The following is a 21072-nucleotide window of genomic DNA, read 5'->3' as shown; positions in this document are numbered from 1 at the left end:
AATATTATAGTTAAAAGATATCATTTAAAATTTCCACTTCAGCTATATGACATTAGAGTCTTGCCTGATTTTGGATTGACCTTGCCAGATAGATAGACAGATGGATGTGTGGAAGGAAGGAGGGAAGGAAGGAAGGAAAGAAGGAAGGAAGAAAGGAAGGAAGGAAAGATGGGTAGATGGATGGATAGATAGAAGGATAAATGGGATGAAAGAAAGAAAGAAAGATACTAGTCAGATAGATAGATAGTAGGTAAGTAGATAAGTATATGGGTAGGTAGATAGACAGATATGATTGTTTTCTAAATAATCCAATTTTTGATCAATACATTGAGATAATGTACATAAACTATACTAAAAACCCTATATAACCTGGCAAGTAGGGGCCAAGCAACTTGCTGTATAAAATCTATAGAAAATTTCATGTGATGGCTTGGCTGAACTTGTACCACAAGTAGGGAGCAGATTCTGAAAGTCTGTTTGAAATTTGTCTTTGTCCCAACTGAGGTTTGTGTCACATAACAACTTTTGGAAATGCCCTACTTAGTTGTATCAGTAGGTCACAAGGGGGACAATACCAGGTCTTGTCTTCCTGGGACTCAATGGAATCTTCTGGTTGGTTGGGTAGTTTCTTGGCTGAAAAGCACCAGAGTGGTATGGACTTGCTTCCCTGCTTTCCCTACACTCTTGATTCTACCCTGTTTTTCTGTGACACTCCAGCTCTTTACTTTAAGAATGGGACATGTGGACAATGTAGCCACTTGCTCAGCACATTTTCTTGTTTTCAATGTTTCCTAGTCACATTATTATAGGATTTTTTTGTAAGGAAGCATCTTGTTCATTTCCTGGCTGCCCATACTCCTGAAATAATCACACAGAAACTGTATTAATTAAATCACTGCCTGGCCTATTAGCTCTGGCTTCTTATTTTCTAACTCTTACATCTTAATTTAATCCATCTTCATCAATCTGCGCATCACCGTGAAGTCATGGCCTACCAGCAAAGTTTCAGCACCTCTGTCTCTAGCGGTGGCTTTATGGCTTCTCCCTGACTCTTCTTCCTTTCTCTCAGCATTCAGTTTAGTTTTCCCTGCCTAGCTCTGCTCTACCCTATTATAGGACCAAAAGAGCTTATTAACCAACGGTATTCACGGCATACAGAAGGGAATCTCACATCAGGATTTTACTGTTTGAAATGTGAATGCAATGTTACCTTCCTTACTATGTTCATGTCAGGAATGCTCTTTAATGGATTGGTTTTTAAATGGCATTTGCTAAAATGCAGCCAAGTAACAGTCTGCTTCAGTTACCATATTCTTTGCCCAAACCCCAGTGGTAATTTTAACAAGTATGTTTGTTTAAAGGTATTTGAAGTGGTGGAACGTGTAGAAGAGCTAAGAAGGAAGTGGCCAGTAGCATGGGGGAAGTTAGATGACGGCAGTATTGGTGTGGTGACTCCATATGCCGATCAGGTGTTTAGGATACGTGCTGAACTTCGGAAAAAGAGACTCTCCGATGTGAATGTAGAAAGGGTGCTAAATGTTCAAGGTAAGTGTTAACTGGAATGAACCAAATTATTCAAATGTCTTAAACTGTGTCCAGATTGGAATTTTTAATTCTATTAAATAATCTTAGATCTTTAAGAACTATAATATAAAGAAAGAAAGAAAAGAAATTTCCTTACTCTTTTGGGCCAGCAATGATATAGTCATTTCCTGCCAAGCTCTTTAATAGTAAATTTGCAATACCAAATGAAAATAGTAATAACAAATTGAATTTTCTATCGCTACAGTTATATGATGTCACAGATATCTATGATATAACAATATGCAACATAATACATTCTGTTGCACTGTATTTGGGGACTAATTTGAAATATTTTATCTGTAGACCTCCGTAAGCCGGCAAACTTGTTTTTACTGTCCATGAAATGAGTTATTATAAACGTTGTGCCTTTAAATACATGAAGCAGTGTGATAATGTGAGCACTAGAAAAGCCCCAGGGATGTTAGGTACATGATGTGACAGGAAGGGTCATCTGGTGTCTGGATCATGGGGAGCAAGGGCTCCCTTCTACCCCCAATCATGTCACACTCAATTGGGTATTTCAGTAATGAACACAAATGCTCACAGGGTAAATGTAGGTCAGCTGATGCTCTATTCTGTGTCCACATGCATGAAGAGCAGATGAAGATGAAGCACTAGAGAAGAGAAAACTGAACCTGATATTAACACTGTTGTCAGATGTTTGGACCCTTAACTCCATCAGGCTTCTTTGTGACATCAGCCTTGTCTGTCCTGTCTGGCAGGAGAGTAAATGGCCCTGCTTCCAGGAAGAAGCTTCTTGTGTAGGGTGGATGTTTGGCTAGATAATCTCAAAGATTGGTCCCAGCAATAATGATTCGGAGGAAAAAAAGCTAGGCATGGTGGTACATACCTGTGATCTGAGCATTCAAAAGGCTGAGACAGACGGATCATCAGGAATTTCACGGCAGCCTGGACTACATAGTGGATTTAGGGTCAACCTTGACAATTTAGCAAGATTCTGTTTTTAAAAGCAAAACAGTTATCATAATAACTTTTGATGTGGTAAAATACCAATAAAAACTTAAGCATTTTGAGCATTTTCATGAGAGCAGTTCAGTGGCAAGCGGTACCTTCATTCCTGTGGTATATCACCACAGGTGTCACTAGAGCCGTCTGTCTTCCCAAACTGAGGCCCTGCGCCCATTAAGACCTCCCATTCTTCTCCAGTCCTCGGCCAGCACTATTCTGTTCTCCCTGCTCTCTCTGTGAATTTCCCTACTGTAGGGCCTCTTCTAATTAGACTCAGATAGTGCAGCTTGAATAGCTCTTGCTCACAGTGCTTGGGGCAGGCGTCCTCTAGATCTCACAGCTGTCCAATTTAGGGCTTAAAAAAGCTCAGATTGTAGCTGTCCTGTGACTAGGTTTTGTTCACTTAACACAGTACCTCTGAGGTTCATTCACGTTGTAGCGTGTGTCAGCCAAGTAACTCATTGTGTGTAATTACGCTGGTGTGTTTGTGGACACTGGGTCACACTTTTTGGCATCGTGAGCAAGGTTTCAGTGAGTATGGGTGCAAAGTTCTCATGGAGACCTTGCTTGCAGTTTGGGGGTTTTCTCTGAGGTGGACTTGCCGAGTCAGATGGGCACTCTTGTCATTTTTGAGGCCCTGCCATGGTTTTCCAGAGCAGCCTCACGTCTTACAGTTGTGCATCGGTTGGGATTCCTCACGTCTTGCCAGCACTTGTGCTTCAGCAATCATGACTTTAAAGATGTGGGATTTATTCTGTCAGAGATTCAGTGATGATTTTGCCTTTTCCCCAATTTTTTGTAGGAAAGCAATTCAGAGTTCTGTTTCTTAGCACAGTGCGTACACGCCACACTTGCAAGCATAAGCAGACGCCAATTAAAAAGAAAGAACAACTTCTGGAAGACTCCACTGAGGACTTAGATTATGGTTTTTTATCTAACTACAAACTTCTCAATACTGCCATCACAAGAGCACAGTCCCTGGTTGCTGTCGTGGGAGACCCCATTGCTCTGTGCTCTATCGGAAGGTGTAGGTAAGTCTGTGTTACTGAAGTGAGAGACTCAAAATGGGAAATATGGAGGAATTTGCACCTTTATGCATGTATTTATCTGTATGACTTCATGGTGAGTTAAAAATCAGGCTTACTGGTAATGTTACCTGACACCCAGTATTAGTGAGAGAGATTTTATTTAGTGGCTGTTGATGGTATATGTGTAACTGTAGATTCAGCCAGGAGCCAGCAGATCATCCCCATGTCTGTGTTCTCTGCCCTCCTCCAGCTGGAGACAATCAGTGAGCAAAGACACATCTGTCTCTGTGCTGCTTACACTTTATTTGGTGGGAAACGAAGGCTGACAAGTTAAATAAGAACATTGCATAGTATTTACTAAATAAATTAATACAAAAAATGAGAGCATGAAGAGCTTTTAGGAGTGACAGGTGAGATAAAGTGGTTTGGGATCAGAAAGGATGTGGTCAGAGGAGCCTCCCCACCAAGCTGACTCAGATGACTTCGGAAGCGCCAGGGTGAGCTTTGCATACCAGCAGCTAAAGTGCTGTAGAAAGAGGGGCCAGCTGGTGCCAGAACCCTGAGGTGGGGTATGTGTGTGTATATCTTCAGACAAGTTTAAATTTTTTGCTGTCTACTGCCTTTTGTCTTCTCCTTACTTCATTGTTTTAATTTCTTAAAAACTTAATTTTATTATTAAATTTATTTTTTTACAATTTAATACATGTTTATAATATAGTCTAATAAAACTCAGTTCCAAGTTTTGATGAATTTTGTAGTTCTTTTCTTTTAAGGCTTCTGTTTGTTCATTTGTATCAACACAGGGTTTCTCTGTGTTACCGTGACTGTCCTGGACCTTGCTCTGTAGGCCAGGCTGGCCTCGAACTCATAGAGCTCCTCTTGCTTCTGTTTCTTGAGTGCTGGGATTAAAGGCATTCACAGTCATATCCTTTGCAGGGCTTCTTAATTTAAATAATTTTTATGTCTGGTTAAAATTAAATTACCTTAAAATTAAGGGAATAGAAGTAAGTGACCATAACTTGTTTTGGGGTAATTTTATTATTCATTATGCTATAAGTAAGAGCAATGGTTCTACTAAAATATAGCTGAAATACCATCTAGAAATCTCTCTGTGCAGTTGTGGTCTTGACCAGTTAAGAATGTAAACTGTATGAAGCCAGGACTGTAAGATTCATCTTTTGCAGCATTGAAAAACTGCTAAAAAATAATTTTGAAAGAAATTTATAATATTCTGTTATGAAAAAGAGAGAAATATGCTGGGGGCTAATTGCATTTTATAAGTGTGACAAAACCTGCCTATAAATTCAGAATGGTAAAAAGAAGTTAGGCCAGTCACTAAGCTGCCCTGGCACTTTTTTTCCTTTCCTGTAGTCTATTTTATAATTCGTTTTTATTTTAAATTATGCATCTGTGTATATTTGTGTATGGGTATCTGCACATGAGGGCAGGTGTCTGGAGTTAGAGGTGGTTATGAGTCACCTGACATGGGTGCTGGGAACCAAGCTCATATCCTTTGGGAGAACAGCGAGTCGTTTTTTTGTTAGTTTGGTTTGGTTTGGTTTTTTTCAAGGCAGAGTTTCTCTGTGTAACAGGCTGTCTTGAAACTCACTCTGCCTCTGCCTCCTGAGTGCTGGGATTAAAGGCGTGCACCACCACCACTGCCCAGCAAATGCTCTTAGCCACTGAGCTGTGACTGCATCCTCTATGCTTGAGATAGGAATCTCTCACTGAACCTGGAGCTCACCAGTTTGCTAGTCTGACTGGCTAGGACCCTGCCTGCCCAACTCCACCTCTGTCCTCTCGCCCCCACTCCTCATCATGCAGCTCTAAGTTTGTAGAATCTTCTACAGGGGAAAGCTGCTGATAAAAGAATATGCTTTTAGTTTTGTTTTGTTTTTAGTTTTTAGGGTTTCACTGTAGTTTTAGAGCCTGTCCTGGAACTAGCTCTTGTAGACCTGGCTGGCCTCGAACTCACAGAGATCCGCCTGCCTCTGCCTCCCCAGTGCTGGGATTAAAGGCATGCGCCACCACTGCCCAGCCAACCTTTTCTTTTTAAAAGTAAAGCTCATAGGTTTCATAGCTCACCTAGGAGCAGTTCTGTGGTCACATGACATCACTTTTATGTCTAAAAATTTCTCATTTGTTTATAATCATTAATAACAAAATCTGGGTAAAGGAATGTATTCTAGGTTACAGAACTCTGAGTGTGTGTGTGTGTTTGTGTGTGTGTGTGTGTTTGTGCGTGTGTGTGCACATGCATGCATGATATGTGTGTGGACTTTAATACTACAGCACATATACAGATGTCCACAGGTAACTGTGTAGTTGGGTCTCCTCTTCCACCTTTACCTGAGCTCCAGAGATTACACTTGGATTATCATGTTGGCACAGCCAGCACTTTTGCTGACTGAGCCATCTCACCAGTCAAGGCCAAGAATATTAATGAGTCTCCTAATTTTATTCACATGCTGAGAATTTTGCTTCAGTTCCTCAACTGTCTATCCAGAGCGTGTTGGTTAGATTGTCAGAAGGTTGCAGTCTCTTGCCATTTGTGTTTATGATTAGATAATATAGAATGGGAGGGTGTGTATGCAAACAGCTCTGTACTCTTAGGGGGATGAATGGGCAGAGTAGCATGGACCCACATTACTGTGGGCTCTCCTAGTAAGTAATTCTGAGTATTTAGCAGCCTGAATGTTGTTGAAGAATCTATCACATTTTCTGTGGCCACACTGAACAGCACAGAATTAGCAGTTTTAGTCTTCCTCTGATATGAATTGTCACTTTCTCCGAGCAGACTGATGAACAATTCTTCCTTGGGCCTGCTGTCAAGTTGTGCAGGGCTAATATTTAACTTTAGGCTGGGTCTACTGATGGCTTATTTCGAACGGAATCTCGGTTACCAAGGACTACAAATAACTCATGTGCTAAGTCAACTGTTTGCAGGGGAGTAATACAGTGTTCAGGAGAGGGAGAGATTACATGGTGAGAATGTTGATTGCCTCTTTCATTTGGATTGTTTAATTCATGGTTCCAGCTCAAGAATTGGTAGTAATGAAATCAGTAATGTGTCTCCGTGTGTATCTTGGTGTGTATGTGTGTGTTCACATGACTTTTCAGGTTTTACCAGTGATTATAGAACCAAAGCTAACACAAAGTCCAAAGCATATTTAGTTTGGTTCATGCTTCCTTTACTTATTACAAGTCATGTTCAGCTGGAGAGGTTGTCTCAGCCAGGAAGTGTAATACTTTACTTTAAAGAGCTTTTATGGAGAAGAAAACTCAAAATTCTTTTAGCTTTAAAACTAAGAATTTTGGGAACAAGATGGCTCAGTAGTAAAGGCCTTTGCTACATAAGCCTAGAGACCCATGTAAAGGGAAGAGAGAGCCAGTGTCACGAAGTCCTCTGGCTTCCACATACGCGTCATAGAATGTGCTCCCACTAAAAACCCAGGACCTACTTTGTAGGAAGTAGTACACACTTACTTACCTGAGCTGCATGAGGCCCTGGGTGACTCTCCAGCACCTCCGTTCTCTGTGTTTTTCTCTGAAAGTTTATAAGTGAGATGCTTGAGAAACATGATGAGGAATGATGTTCATAGTGTTTGTTCTGTGCACGGGGAAGCCAGTACAAAAGAGAAATGTTCCAGAGGTCACTGCACATTGCAGCTACTGGGACAGAACCAGGGCCTTTTGCTCTATCCATGGGACCTGAAGATAAGTCAGGTCTAGAGTATAAATTCCATCTTTTGAAACTCGATTAATTTATAGTGTTTAGAATGCTTCTGACATGGCGTCCTTTAAGCCAGGTGTGGTGGCTTCTGCCTGTAATCCTAGCAATTGGAAGGTTGAGGCAGTAAGATTGTTGGGAGTTCCAGGCCAGCTTGGGCTAGAGAGTGAGGCACTGTCTTAAACAACTACAGCAGCAATAGCAAAAAGACACCCCTCCCCCACAAAAGATGAAAAACATCCTATAGCTGAAAGATTATTTGATTATGATCTCTGGGGTTAATGAACCGTTTTCCATGAAATGTGAGGTTCTTTGACATTTTTTTAAAGATTTATTTTATTCATTATGCACACAGAGTTCCACCTGCAGGCCAGAAGAGGGCACCAGATCTCATTACAGATGGTTGTAAGCCACCATGTGGTTGCTGGAAATTGAACTCAGGACCTCTGGAAGAATAGCCAGTGCTCTTAACCTCTGAGCCATCTCTCCAGCCCCGTTCTTTGACATTTTTGCTTCATTCAGTGTTGTTTCAGATCCTACTCAAAGCTGAGGTTCATATGGGTATGGGGTGTGAAATTTAAGAAGGTAGCTTAAGGGGCTGGAGAGATGGCTCATCGGATAAAAGCACCAGCTGCTCTTCTAGAGGGCCTGCGTTTGATTCCCAGCACCCATGTGGCAGCTCACAGCAGTCTGTAACACCAGTCCCAGGGGACCTGATGCCCCCTCTTCTGGCTTCTGTGGGCACCCAGCACAGATACATATGCAGGCAAAACACCCACACCTACAAACTAATAAAATTATCAAGACATCTTAAAATAGCATATTCTAAGAACATCCCACCATTTAAACTAGAAGTGAAACTATGTAAAGTGGAGTTGATATTACAGATTAAGCCAGGCAGAATAACAAAGAATCCATTGGGGCTGGGAAGATGGCTCAATGGTTAAGAGTGCTTGCTGCTCTTCCAGAGAACCAGAGTTCAGCTCCCAGCCCCATGTCAGGCAGCCCATAACTTCCCATAACTTCAGCTCTAGGGGATCCATCATCTCTTCTGGCCTCTCTGGGCATTTGAACACATGTGGCATGCGCACACACACACACACACACACACACACACACACACACACACACACACACACACACACACACAAATCATGAGATGGATGTAGTAACCCACATCTTTAATCCCAGTACTCACATCTCTGAGTCCCAGGCAAATTTGTTCAACACAGTGGAGAGTTCCAGGCTAGCTAGGGATAGGTAGAGCCTGTCTGAATTAAATAATCCTTGTGCCTTGTCTTGAAGTCCAACACAAATTGAAATGCCAAGCTATGAAACTGATGCTTTATCAGTCAGACTGAAATTTTTTCTTTTGAATATTGGATAGCGGAGCTGTGTTGGTATTTGAATATTGTAAAAGGTCTATGGAGTTTTAGATCATAACTACTGTATTGGAGATAATCCTTTCTTAGATTTTCTTCTATCATTACAGCAAAGAATTCTATTTATTTCTTAGGTGGAGAATGGTAGAAGAGGTCTTCCAGAGTCCTTCTCTGGCCTCCACATGTATACAGGGACTTGGACATACATGCACACACACTACACACCACACATGTACACTCAAACACATAAACATACGCAAACTTGATTCATTTAGGAAGATTCTGTCTTAGCTACTTTTCTATTGCTAAGTCAACCATAACCAAGACAGCTTATAAAGAATTAATTTGGGTTTCACAGCTCCAGAGGAGTAGAGTTCATGAAGATCATGGTGGGAAGCCTGGCTGTATGCAAGCATGGCATTGGAATAGTAGCCAGTAGTGGGAACTTATATCCTGATTCACAGCAGGAGGCAGAGAGAGCTAACTGGGAATGGGGTGGGCCTTTGGATCCTCAATACCCATTCCCATTGGGATACCTTCTAATTCTTTCTGAACAGTTCTACCAAGTGGGCTATATGTATTTAAACCATTACACATTTTGTTCTTGGAACAGAAAATGAATGATAGCTTTTTGGTATGCATTTCTTAGCAGTACATAGTTCCTATAACCAAATGATTATCTTCCTAGCCTATGTGACATGCTCAGAAGTCCCCAAGTGTGGATGTCTTACTTTCCCTTTTCTTTATACTTTGCATTATTTGCCTAGATCTATCTCTTAAACTCATCTTTAAAAAATAAGACTAAAGGCCCAGCGTGGTGCTTAGCAAGTAAAAGCATTTGGTGTGCAAGCTTGACAACCTTACTTTGGCTATCAGAACCCATGATAGAAAGAGAACTAACTAATTGGGGGGTGTCTTCTGATCTCCATACACACACAGCTACATGTGCCTGTACTTAAACACATGCATCCACAAATAAGATGGTAAAACACAGCTGTAAAGAAACACAGTTTAGAATTAACTGCGTGTTAAAACTGTCGTCACCCATACCTGCTCATGCGTTAACTTTATATCACAAACTTCTCCCTGATGCTTTTGAAACCTTCTTGATTACTTAATGTCCATCTGGCCGTTGGGATGCTAATTGGGCAAGAAACCGTATCACATGTCTTCAACGGCATAATCTATTATTCTAACCTCATAGGTACACGTTTTTATACTAATAGTCAATCGTGTTAAACTTTCTTCATGTTGCTTTTTGTAGTATTTATTTCACGTTTGGAGATTCATTCCCAAACCTTTAATAGTATACAACTGTGACCACTGTGCCTTTTTGTTTTTGTTTTGTATGTTATAGATCTGTTTATTTTATGTTTAGCACCCAGGAGTATTTCTCACTTTTGTATATTTTCCTTTTCTTCTTTAAATTAGCATATGAAGTCGTGGATCTCATGGGATTTGTGTCTGTGTGTGTGTGTGTGTGTTAGTGTAATGATTCTCAATCTACCTAATGCTATGTCCCTTTAGTAACAGTTCCTTGTGTTGTGGTGACCCCCAATCACAATATTATTTTTGTTGCTACTTCATAACTGTAGTTCTGCTATTGTTAGGAATAGTAATGTAAATATCTGATATGCTAGATATTTGATATGCAACCTCTGTAAAAGGGTCATTCCAACCCAAAAGGTTGAGAACCCCTGGGTTAGTACTTTTGTCCTTCTTCATCCCACATTCCCTGTAATCTCACCCATCCTCTATCAACCCCTCTTGCTGGTCCTCAGCCCCCCTTCTGCTTCCATGTCACACATACTTTTTACCCCCCCCCCCCAAGAGCTTTTATCTCATGGTTTTCTTTCTAGTTTCATGACCCCCCCCACACACTCACTCTTAAGTCTAGATTCTCCGTATGAGAGAAAACATGATATTGTCTTTTTGAGTTTGGCTTGTTTTGCCTACCATGATGATCTCTAATCACATGTTTTCTTGTAAATATGATTTGGCTCTCCTTATGGCTGAATATATATGCATGTGTGCATTCTGTGTATCTGCTGGTCTCTGGACTGGTTCCATTGCCAAACTGTTGTGAAAAGCGCAGCAGTAAATATGAAGGTGCATGCATCCGGGATGTGCATGGCCTCTGTGCTGTGTCTTTGGGTGCTGTAGCTGGGTCTTATAGTTTTGTAGTGGCTGTAGCAGTTTACATTCCCACCAGCAGCAAATGCTGACCCCACCCGCAACATCCTCACCAGCACTGGTTGCCCCTTTTTCTTTGGTGATGGCCATTCTGACTCTGCTGCGATGGAATCTTAAAACAGTTTTAGTTTGGGTTTCCCTGACTGTGAAGGATATTGAACACTTTTTCAAATATATATCTCTTCAGTTCATTAGCTTCCTTACTAACTGGGTGAATTTTTTTAATGCTCGTAACAAGTTTTGAATGTATTTTTTCTTTTCCGTATTTACAGATTTGATAAGAAAATGAATAGTGAACATTGCAGTTTTTCAGTTCCTTGTATTTTCCGTAATTACTTAGCTCTTACTACTTAGTCAATATTCTAAGTTGTGTTTATGACAAGCATCTCTATGAGTAGCTGATTATTTTCGAGAATCTTCATGTGGATTATCTCCTTCATGGCTTCAGTTTATGTTCTGGCTGAATTGTTTTACATAATCTAGCATATCTAGGCTCTTTGTGCTGTGTATGTTTGTGTCTGAGTGTGTACATGTGTGTGTGAGAGTGAGTGCATTATATATGCATTTCCATATGTATGCATATCTGTGGAAGTCAACGTCAGAGCATCTTCCGTACTATCCATTCTATTATTTTAGATTTATTTCTATTTTGTGTCTGTATATATGTGCCACATGTGTGTGGGTGTCCATAGAGACCAGAAGTCAGGTCGCCAGGAGGTGGAGTTGTAAGCTCTTGTGCCAGCTGATGTGGGTGATAGGAACGGAAGTTGGGTCAAGTGCTCTTCCATCTATTCCATCTTATTTTCTTGGGATGGGAGCCTCTTACTGAACGTGGGGCTTCAGTGGGATCCTTTTGGGGTATAGGTACTACACCCTAACCTTTTTGTGTGGGTATTGTCTTTCAGAACTCAAGTCTTCATGCTTTACAGCAAACGTTTTGCCAACTGAGCCATCTCCCTAGTCCCACACAAAATTCTTTCCAGTTATACTAATAAGCATATAAATTTGTATTCTCTCTATATATATAGTATATAGATACAATCACTCATTACTTACTGATGAGTTCTGAGAAAGGCAATTTTGAGTGATAGCCTCATCAAATGACTATCATAGCAGATATCTACACAGACTAGGACAGCCATGACATTGTCCACTGTTTTATATATGCATTGTGGTATTGGCCAGTTTTTTATAGAGCATACATGTTTAACTAGAAGTACACTGTACATGTGTGTATATAGGACTAGAAGTACAGATTTTCTATAGATTCTTGAAAACTTTATTATATGGCTCACAAACACATTTCTATAATTGGGTGGAGGAGTCAAGTTTTTTGTTTTCCTGTTTTGTATGTATCATGCTCCTCGACTGACTACAGTGTGCACATCAAACATAAGATTTGTCACTTGCTAGAAAGATTCTATGTCGTACTCATATGAATATTAACCTTAAGGACTTGAGGTGGGCAGAATTTGAAATCATCTTTAGTTACTTCTATTCACCCATGGGCGTTTATAACCCAGATTTCTGAATCTTTTTTGCAGGAAGTTTTGGGAACGATTTATTGCCCTGTGTCATGAAAATCATAGTCTACACGGGATCACATTTGAACAGATCAAGGCCCAGCTAGAGGCTTTAGAACTCAAGAAGACATATGTGTTGAATCCACTGGCTCCTGAATTTATCCCTCGGGCTTTACGACTGCAGCACTCAGGAAACAGCAGCAGACAGCAGCAGTCACCACCCAAGGTAAAGCCCTGCTGTACACTGGCTTGTTGGGCTGTAGGTAATGTTTATATTTGCAAGGAACGTTCCCAAGATTTGGGTGAATAAATGAGAACACAGCATGGTAGGGAGCCATGCTTGATGTCGTAGTCATCCTTGGAAAGAGTGAGATAGCTGAAAAGTTCTGGCGCCCTTCCTTTAACCTCCCAGCACTCCTTGCTGATAGACTTGAGGCTGGCAGATATCATGTGAATAAAAACACAGCTTAAAGGGTTACTACACATTTTATTTTGATTTAACACTTATTAATTTGATTTGCTTAGGTGTGTGTGTGTGTGTGTGTGTGTCCCCGTCCCATGCATAGATGAGGCGGTCAGAGGGTAACTTGATGGAGTCAGTTCTTTCAGCAAATTCCTTCACCTACTGAGCCATCTTGCCAGCCCCAATGAGACATTTAAAAGCATGACCATAACAAGCTGTTAGGTACAGGAATTACGTTTAAAATAATGTTTGAATAAGAAAATCATCCTCATCTTTTAAGTGGTATTTGACAGAGCTGAGACAACTTGCTGGATTCTTTTTTTAAAAAAATATTTATTTATTTATTATTTATTTATTATGTATACAATATTCTGTCTGTGTGTATGCCTGAAGGCCAGAAGAGGGCACCAGACCTCATTGCAGATGGTTGTGAGCAACCATGTGGTTGTTGGGAATTAAACTCAGGACCTTTGGAAGAACAGGCAATGCTCTTAACCTCTGAGCCATCTCTCCAGCCCCAACTTACTGGATTCTTGAAGATGAAATGGTTCTGTAGTCTGAAAACAACTTGTTTGGAGTGGGCAGAGCTGAGGGGTATAGGGAGGTCAAGGTCATTTTCAGTTCTGAGCCATAGTTATTTTGAACAAAGTCAGTTCTGGCTTGTTTGCTCCAGTGCATGGGGGGAAAAACAAAAATAAAAACAAAAACTCTTTCTTGCAGTTAGCATCCTGAAAAGCAGACTCTGTGAATGGTACATGTAGATTCGCTGCAATCTGTTGGATTCTTTTTAGTAGGCATGGCATTGAACTTAATGATCCGAATTTAAAGAGTATGTTAGCGTTGGGCTTTGTTATACCTAATGTGAGCAGGAATGAATGACTTAATATTTTGAAGGTCTTTTAGCTAAATAGGCACAAAGCTGAGAGCAACTCTGCTAGTGCAGTCATGGTCTTAGCTTAATGAAAACATACTATGTTTTGCTTCTGTGGCTTGGTGTTATTAGAGGGCAAAGCAGTCTGCACAATGAATTACTTCCCCATGCCATGTGTTAGATGCTAGAAGCATCGATAAACAAGCTAGCCCCAAGTCTTTGGTGGCAGATGTTGGGTGGACAACAGCAGAATGGCAGAGCAGGAGGTGGAATCAGATACGCACCATAGGTTCATGTTGAGGACGTTATTAAATGCAGGGAGGCTGGGAAAATATAAGCAAGACAAATAACAACAGTGAAACCCAAGCTAGCTCAACTGGGATGGTTTTTCCTTTTGTCAGTTACTGCCCTGGCTTCTGTGCCCAGAAGAATATCTGGCTTGTAATGATACCTGGGTATGGTCGTGTATGTGCCTGAGATCCTAGTACTTGGTAGGTAGAAGCAAAAGGATCAGGAGTTCCAGGTTATTCTTGGATATGTTATTAGTTTAGGCTGGCCTGGGCTACATGACATCCCATCTGAAAAAGAAGTTGTTTGTTTGTTTGTTTGTTTGAGACAGGGTTTCTCTGTTGCCCTGGCTGTGCTGGGACTTTCTCTGTAGACCAGGCTGGCCTCAAACTCACAGAGATCCACCTGCCTCTGTCCCGTCACAACCCCCCCCCCCCCCAGTGCTGGAATTAAAGGCATGTGCCACCACCGCCTGGCTAAGAAGTATTTTTTTTTAATGAATAAGGAAGCTATATAGTATATTATTGTAGCAAATATCTGCTGTAATTGACTTACAAAGTGCTAAGGTTGACAAATTTAGAGGTTTTAAGCTACACCCAGTTGGTCCCTTTGCATAGGGTCTGATGCAGCTTGTCATGGTGGAAAAACCAACCACTTCATGGTTGGGAAGCAAAACTGGGAAGAAAAAAAAGGGAAGGGCCAGGTCTCACAAATCTCCCCTGAGGGAATGTGCTTCTGATTTGAATACCTCCCACTTGGCCTCACCTCTTAACCTGCTGAGGACCAAGTCTGTGGGGGACATTTCAGATCCAAACTATAGCAAGCTTTTACAAAAGGCATGCCATGCAAGAGAACAGGGGTCATTTTTGCAGGGGATTACAAGGAGCTTAGAGTATTTGAAAGTTACAAATTCATTGCTGGCAAATGACTCAGTAGGTAGAAGCCCTTGCCATACAAACATGATGACCTTAGATGGATCTCTCGGGCTCACAGTAGAGGGAAGAGGACCAACCCCCAAGATATTTCTCTGTCTCTGTCTGCCCCCACCCACAACACGCACAAATAATTTTTAAAGAGATTTTATTTATATTTTGGGATGGGACCTCACTAGCCATCCCTGGACCTTGCTCTGTAGAACAGGCTGACATCAGCTCTCCTTGGTCCACCTGCCTCTGCCTCCTGAGTGCTGGGATTAAAGTGTGTACTGCCATGTCTGGCTCCATTGGTTTTATTTTTAGTCATGTGTGTATGTATGTGTGTGGGGGATTGTACACGTGAGTACAGGGCCTGTGGAGGCTAGAAGAGGGTGTTCTATCCCTTAGAGCTGGAGTCACAGGCAGTTGTAAGCCACTGGACTTGGGTGCTGGGAACTAAATTAAGGTCTTTTGCTCCTAACCATTGAGCCATTGCTCTTGTCCTCCAAATTAGTAAACATATATTGAATGAATAAGTGGGGAAAACAGAATGAGTGATGAAAAAAGTAAACATTCAAACAAAGAATGATAGGTGATACAGATTACATTTACAGATGTAAAAGGTAGGAACTACAGTTGCTTATAAAAGATCCTGCAGTTGCACCTTAGCAAAGGTAAGCATACATGCTGAAGTTTATTATCAGAGTTGTTAACGGTGTTTTGTTTTGTTTTTGTTTTTTGTTTTTTTGGTATTTTGAGACAGGGTTTCTCTGTAGCTTGGTGCCTGTCCTGGAACTAGACCAGGTTGGCCTTGAACTCACGAAGATCCACCTGCCTCTGCCTCCCAAGGGCTGGGATTAAAGGTGTGCGCCACCACTGCCCGGCTGAGTTATTATGGGTTAACTTCTGTACATAGTTAGCTCTAGCTGGCTGCTACATTCAGTTTTGATTATAAGCTACTAAACTGTATTTTACCCAAATCAAGTGAATCTGCTGCTTACAGTTACCCATTATATCAAAATATGGTGGGCAGCTATGTCCTTTGAGCTGCGTGGTGTGTAGTATTAGACATAAAGACATGACACCTCTTTCCGTGCGACAACCCCAGTTTGCTTTTTATTTAGTATATCACAAAAGCACCCAGAGTAGTACTATCTTGTCAGCTAGCAAGCTACCCACTTTAAAAGAAGAGTGAACGTCACTTATGGCTACCTTTGACTCAGCTTCCCCCTGCTGCTTAACCGTACCGTTAGCATAGAGACTTAAAAAGAACACGGATTTATCAGCTTGGTTGGGATTGACTTGCTTTTGTTTCTTTGGGACCACGATATTGGCTGACAGGGCTCTTAGATGCCCTGGAAAGAATCTCCTTCCATACTGATGCAGTGGTTGGCAGAATCCAGATCCTTGTGATGACTGGTGATCATTTAAGGGTAGACTAATGCATCACATAGACTCTGTCATTGCTCATTTAATAAAGCCCCCAGTGATGAGTATTTGGATCTTAAGCATTTATCACACATGTGTATTACTCTGTGATGAACATCTGTGTCCAGATTACTGATTATTTCAATTGAATAAATTCCTGGAAGTGTAATTACAGTATTAAAGTCTCTGTATGTGTTTGATGCTTCTGATCTATATTGCCAAATTGCCGCCTAGCAATTAACTAAAACTTCTCACAAAATCATCAGTGTCTCTCTTCCTTTTTTTTTTTTCCCAGAGAAATTGAATACTTTGAGATACTATGAATCATACTGGAAAAAAAAAATCAAACCATGTTAGATTCTTGCCCTATGAGTAGAACACGAATTTCTCTTTTTGAAAATCAACTTTCATATTTTGTCATTTCAGTTTTAGAGCAATTTTAGGGTTGTTACCATGGGATAGAGATAGTTGTATTGATTGCACATTTCATTGTAGTTCCAGCATCGAGAGGCAGAAGGGTCACTGTGAGTTTGTGGCTAATCCATTCTGTCACAGGTTCTAGGCCAGCTAGGCCAGATAACAAAACCAAACCGAACCGAAAGAAAAAAATGATTAAACAGAGAATTTGAGGGCTGGAAATATAGCTCAGATGGGAGAGTGCTTGTCTAGCATGCACAAAGCTACCCCAGCTTTGTAAAGTGTAAAACTGAGCATGGTGGCCACACCTGCAGTCCCCGCACTTAGGAGAAAGAGGCAAATCAGAAGTTCAAGGTCATCCTTAGCTACATAGCCAGTTTGAGGCTAGCCTGGGATACATGAGACCCTGTCTTAAGAAAATGGGCTAGAACGCTGACTCAGAGGTTAGGAAACTGCATTCATAAGGACTGGAGTTTGCATCCTCGCTCATGTGTGATAAACCCGGCATCTTCCAAACTCTGAGATGGAATACCCTCTTCTGACCATTTTGTCTAAGCACCCACCCACAGCTCTGCTCATGCACGCACTTGTGTGTTTGTGTGCACACAGCATGATAGAATAAATCTTTTTAAGAAATAATTCATTTAACTTTATTTTATGTGCATTGGTGTGAGGGTGTCAGATCTCCTGGAACTGGAGTTACAGACAGTTGTGAGCTGCCATGTAGGTGCTGGGAATTGATCTCAGGTCCTCTGGATGAGTAGCCAGTGCTCTTAACCACTGAGCCATTTCTCAAGCCCTGATAAAATAAATCTTTAAGATACAAAACCAAAAGGATTTAGCAGTGTTGCCTGAGAAAGCATGGAGCTAAGGAAAGTCAGCTTGATGTAGTCAGGATAGTTCCTGATGACAGCCTGGGAGTTTAAAATATTCATTCTGGGTAGTTGTATATTTTGCACATGTTGAGGAGAAGCCCTGTTCTCTAATGTTAACACATGCTTAGGCTGTCATGTATGTTCTCATGTTAAAACATGCTTAGGCTATCATGTATTTGTTTTTGTCTTTAAAGGGAAAAAGCCTTCATCATCCTCAGAGTGACCATTTCCAGAATGATGGCATTGGTGAGTAGAAGCTTTTTTAAAAAAAAAAAAAAAAAAAGATTTATTTATTTATTATGTACACAGTGTTCAGCCTCCATGTATGCCTGCAGGCCAGAAGAGGGCACCAGACCCCATTACAGATGGTTGTGAGCCACCATGTAGTTGCTGGGAATTGAACTCAGGACCTTTGGTAGAGCAGGCAGTGCTCTTAACCTCTGAGCCATCTCTCCAGCCCCAAATCTTTTTTTTAAAAAACAAAATTTGCTACAGTAAAGAGCTTTCTGTCTTTCTGTCTATCAATCTTTCCCCTCCTCTCCCCTTCCCTTTACCCCCACTCCCACCTCCATCTCTCAGGCATATACAAATACGAACTTTGTAGTCCTAGTGACTTTGTGACATGTTAATTTCTGAAAAGTGGTCAAAGTGTAGCTCCTGACCCTCATAGCCTTTTATACAACGTAAGTCTCTGTGAGGTAATTCTATCCTATAAATGTCATACCATACACATTTCATGGTAGTTTATTAGAACGATGTTGAATACCATGTGGTACTCGGGGGAGCCTTCACTCCATATGTTACTGCTGCAACTGCAAGTCAGAACTTGGTTCTGAGCAGCTGCCTGCTCCTAGCCTTGAGGCTGCTGCTGCGAGTTGTGCTCTCTTATTTCTCTGTCTTGAAGACTCACCTTCAGCTTCTCAAAAGTTAACACTGCGGGTTATGGAAAGTACCCTCCGCACAGCTGTGGCTGATGTTTGAGAGCACCGTGGAGTGCTTGTTTCCTAATGTGGTTTATTCTGCACACTTGTTCTTTGGTGGAGGCATTTTATGGTTCACCTGGGAAATGTGTTTTTTTGTTGGATGATTAGAGCATTTCTGCCAAAGTCAATGTGAACATCTATTGAGTCTCCTTTTTTTTGGTTTGTTTTACAGTTCAACCCAATCCTTCTGTACTTATTGGCAATCCTATTAGAGCATATACTCCTCCACCCCCTCTTGGACCTCACCCAAGTTTGGGAAAATCTCCAAGCCCCGTTCAAAGAATAGATCCTCACACTGGGACAAGTATTCTTTATGTACCTGCTGTCTATGGAGGGAATGTAGTCATGTCGGTGCCTTTGCCTGTAAGTGCATGCTTTAAGTATTTTCTTCTGGATCAAGTAGTGGCAATCTCAGCGAGTGTTTTGCCAACTTTTGTTTTTCAGTGCTGGGCATCAAGCCAAGGGTCTCTCTCATGCTCAGCAGTCACTCCTCGGCCACACGCATACCAGTACACACTTTTACTTACTTTTAACATTGCAGTGTCCATAAGCTTCTCTTAAAGTAACTTGTGTTTAACTACCAAGTTTTGAAATGACCAAAGAAATGTCTGTCTTATCATGTGTAACTTGCTGGTTTATCATAGGATATAAAGAAGTCTATGAGTCATGTGTTTTGATTAAGAAGCCTTCTTCTAAATTTTTTTTTTTTTTTTTTTTTTTTTTTTTGTCTCTTGAGGAGAATTGTATAAGTGATGGTTTTCTTTATTTACTTGTTTTTGGTTTTTCAAGATAGGTAGCTTTGGAGCCCATCCTGGAACTAGCTCTTATGTATCAGGCTGGCCTCCAACTCACAGAGATCCACCTGCCTGCCTCTGCCTCCCAAGCACTGGAATTAAAGGTGTGTGTCACCACCGCCCGGCCATGATGTTTTTATGTGTCTTTTTCTCAGTCATGAACTGATCCTAAGCAGTGGAATTATTGAAGGAGACAGAAGAGATCGTTAGTCAAGTTTGGGTCTGAATTTGTCACACTTTATGTAACATTAGTGCCACACAGGAACACTACTGAATTCTAAGAAGAGATTTTTAGAGGACTTCCATATATATATAAAATATATATCACATTTTTATTTCCGTTTTGAAATGTTGGGTGCTTTTTGTTCAACTTGTAGAAACCTGGATATTTCTAAATTTAGAAGTTTTTGCCTAGGAAACAATTGATTTAAGTGAGGTAATTTCAGGCAGAGATGATCTTTCAGAGAGCTCTGGCCTTCTTGCCTGTGTCCATGAAGAGGAAACTGCTGAGCTGAAAGCATTCTCACTCTTGTTGGCCATGGCAGCCAAGCAGAGTAATTGTCATGCCTGCGCCTCAGAGGCTTCATATTTTAGCTGAGTTATTTCTTCCCGGACTCCTGGAAACATGATACCTGGTCTGCTTGAAATAGTCTCTCTTTTAGGATTTCCATTTCATTTTCCTAGATCAGAGAAGATTTAGTATAGAGGATTTCTTGAGAGTCTGAGCCAAGCAGTTATAACAATGATGACAGCAGTTTTCATTGCTATCCCATCTGTGTTACCCTGGGGAGATCATGTGTGTATAGGCAAGCTTTCTGCCTCTGTGAAGGTGATCTAAGGTAGAGTTGACTCAATCAAAAGCACTAATTAAAATAATGACCTGTTTGAATTTTGCCTGCTGTGAATGAGCATTAAATGACTGTTACTCATGAAAGGTTAGAATACCTACTCTTTGTGTTGAGAAGTCTTGGCCTCTGTTCTTTCATCCAGTCTATTAAACTATGTAACCTTGCAGTTTTCACTTGAAAAAAATCATTTTTATGGTAATCTGTGTGTACATCCATGCGGAGGGGAAATGATTCAGAAGTATAAATTGCTTTGACATATTAGGGAATAAGCATCTGTTTCAAGTCCTCATTTCCTTCTAGCCCCCAGTGATCCATTTTTCCTAACATCCTGAAGATTTAGAGAACTAAGTTTTGGGTACTAGGGATGTAGTAGTGATTCTGCCTATTGTTACTGTTGACTGATATCAACATGGTAGTTGGGTAAAATGTTGCTATATGATATATGTTGCTATATGATATAATGTTGCTCATCAACAACATTATATTAGTTTGTGTTGAGAAATATACTCAGTTTGAGTAATTTATTTCTTATAATGATTTAGGTACCATGGACAGGATACCAGGGTAGGTTTGCAGTTGATCCTCGGATTATTACACACCCAGCAGCGTTGGCCTACAATATGAACCTGTTACATCCACATGGACGTGGGTCACCGATCCCTTATGGCCTTGGACATCACCCACCTGTCAACATAGGGCAGCCGCAGAATCAGCATGCAGAGAAGGATCAACAAGAGCAAAGTCGAAATGGTGGGTGGAATTCCGTTAGAAATTTTATGTGT

At 41.0% G+C, this 21072-nt stretch overlaps 1 protein-coding gene across 7 annotated transcripts in view; it reads left to right on the top strand.

Annotated features, from left to right (window-relative positions):
• The window catches only part of Helz (helicase with zinc finger), a 142560-nt gene that overhangs the window by 95993 nt on the left and 25495 nt on the right, over positions 1-21072 (top strand). For all 7 annotated transcript variants that reach the window (XM_038326182.1, XM_038326185.1, XM_038326181.1 and 4 more), the window contains 6 exons: positions 1362-1545; positions 3356-3584; positions 12431-12635; positions 17860-17911; positions 18821-19011; positions 20833-21040. In XM_038326182.1, coding sequence (XP_038182110.1) covers positions 1362-1545; positions 3356-3584; positions 12431-12635; positions 17860-17911; positions 18821-19011; positions 20833-21040 — 1069 coding nt within the window. The remainder of the gene's footprint in view (positions 1-1361; positions 1546-3355; positions 3585-12430; positions 12636-17859; positions 17912-18820; positions 19012-20832; positions 21041-21072) is intronic.

Source organism: Arvicola amphibius, chromosome 4 (genome assembly GCF_903992535.2).
Source record: "Arvicola amphibius chromosome 4, mArvAmp1.2, whole genome shotgun sequence".
Classification (NCBI taxonomy): Eukaryota; Metazoa; Chordata; class Mammalia; order Rodentia; family Cricetidae; genus Arvicola; species Arvicola amphibius.
The sequence above is the reverse complement of the archived record's forward strand: the minus strand, read 5'-3'. Positions and strand labels throughout refer to the sequence as shown.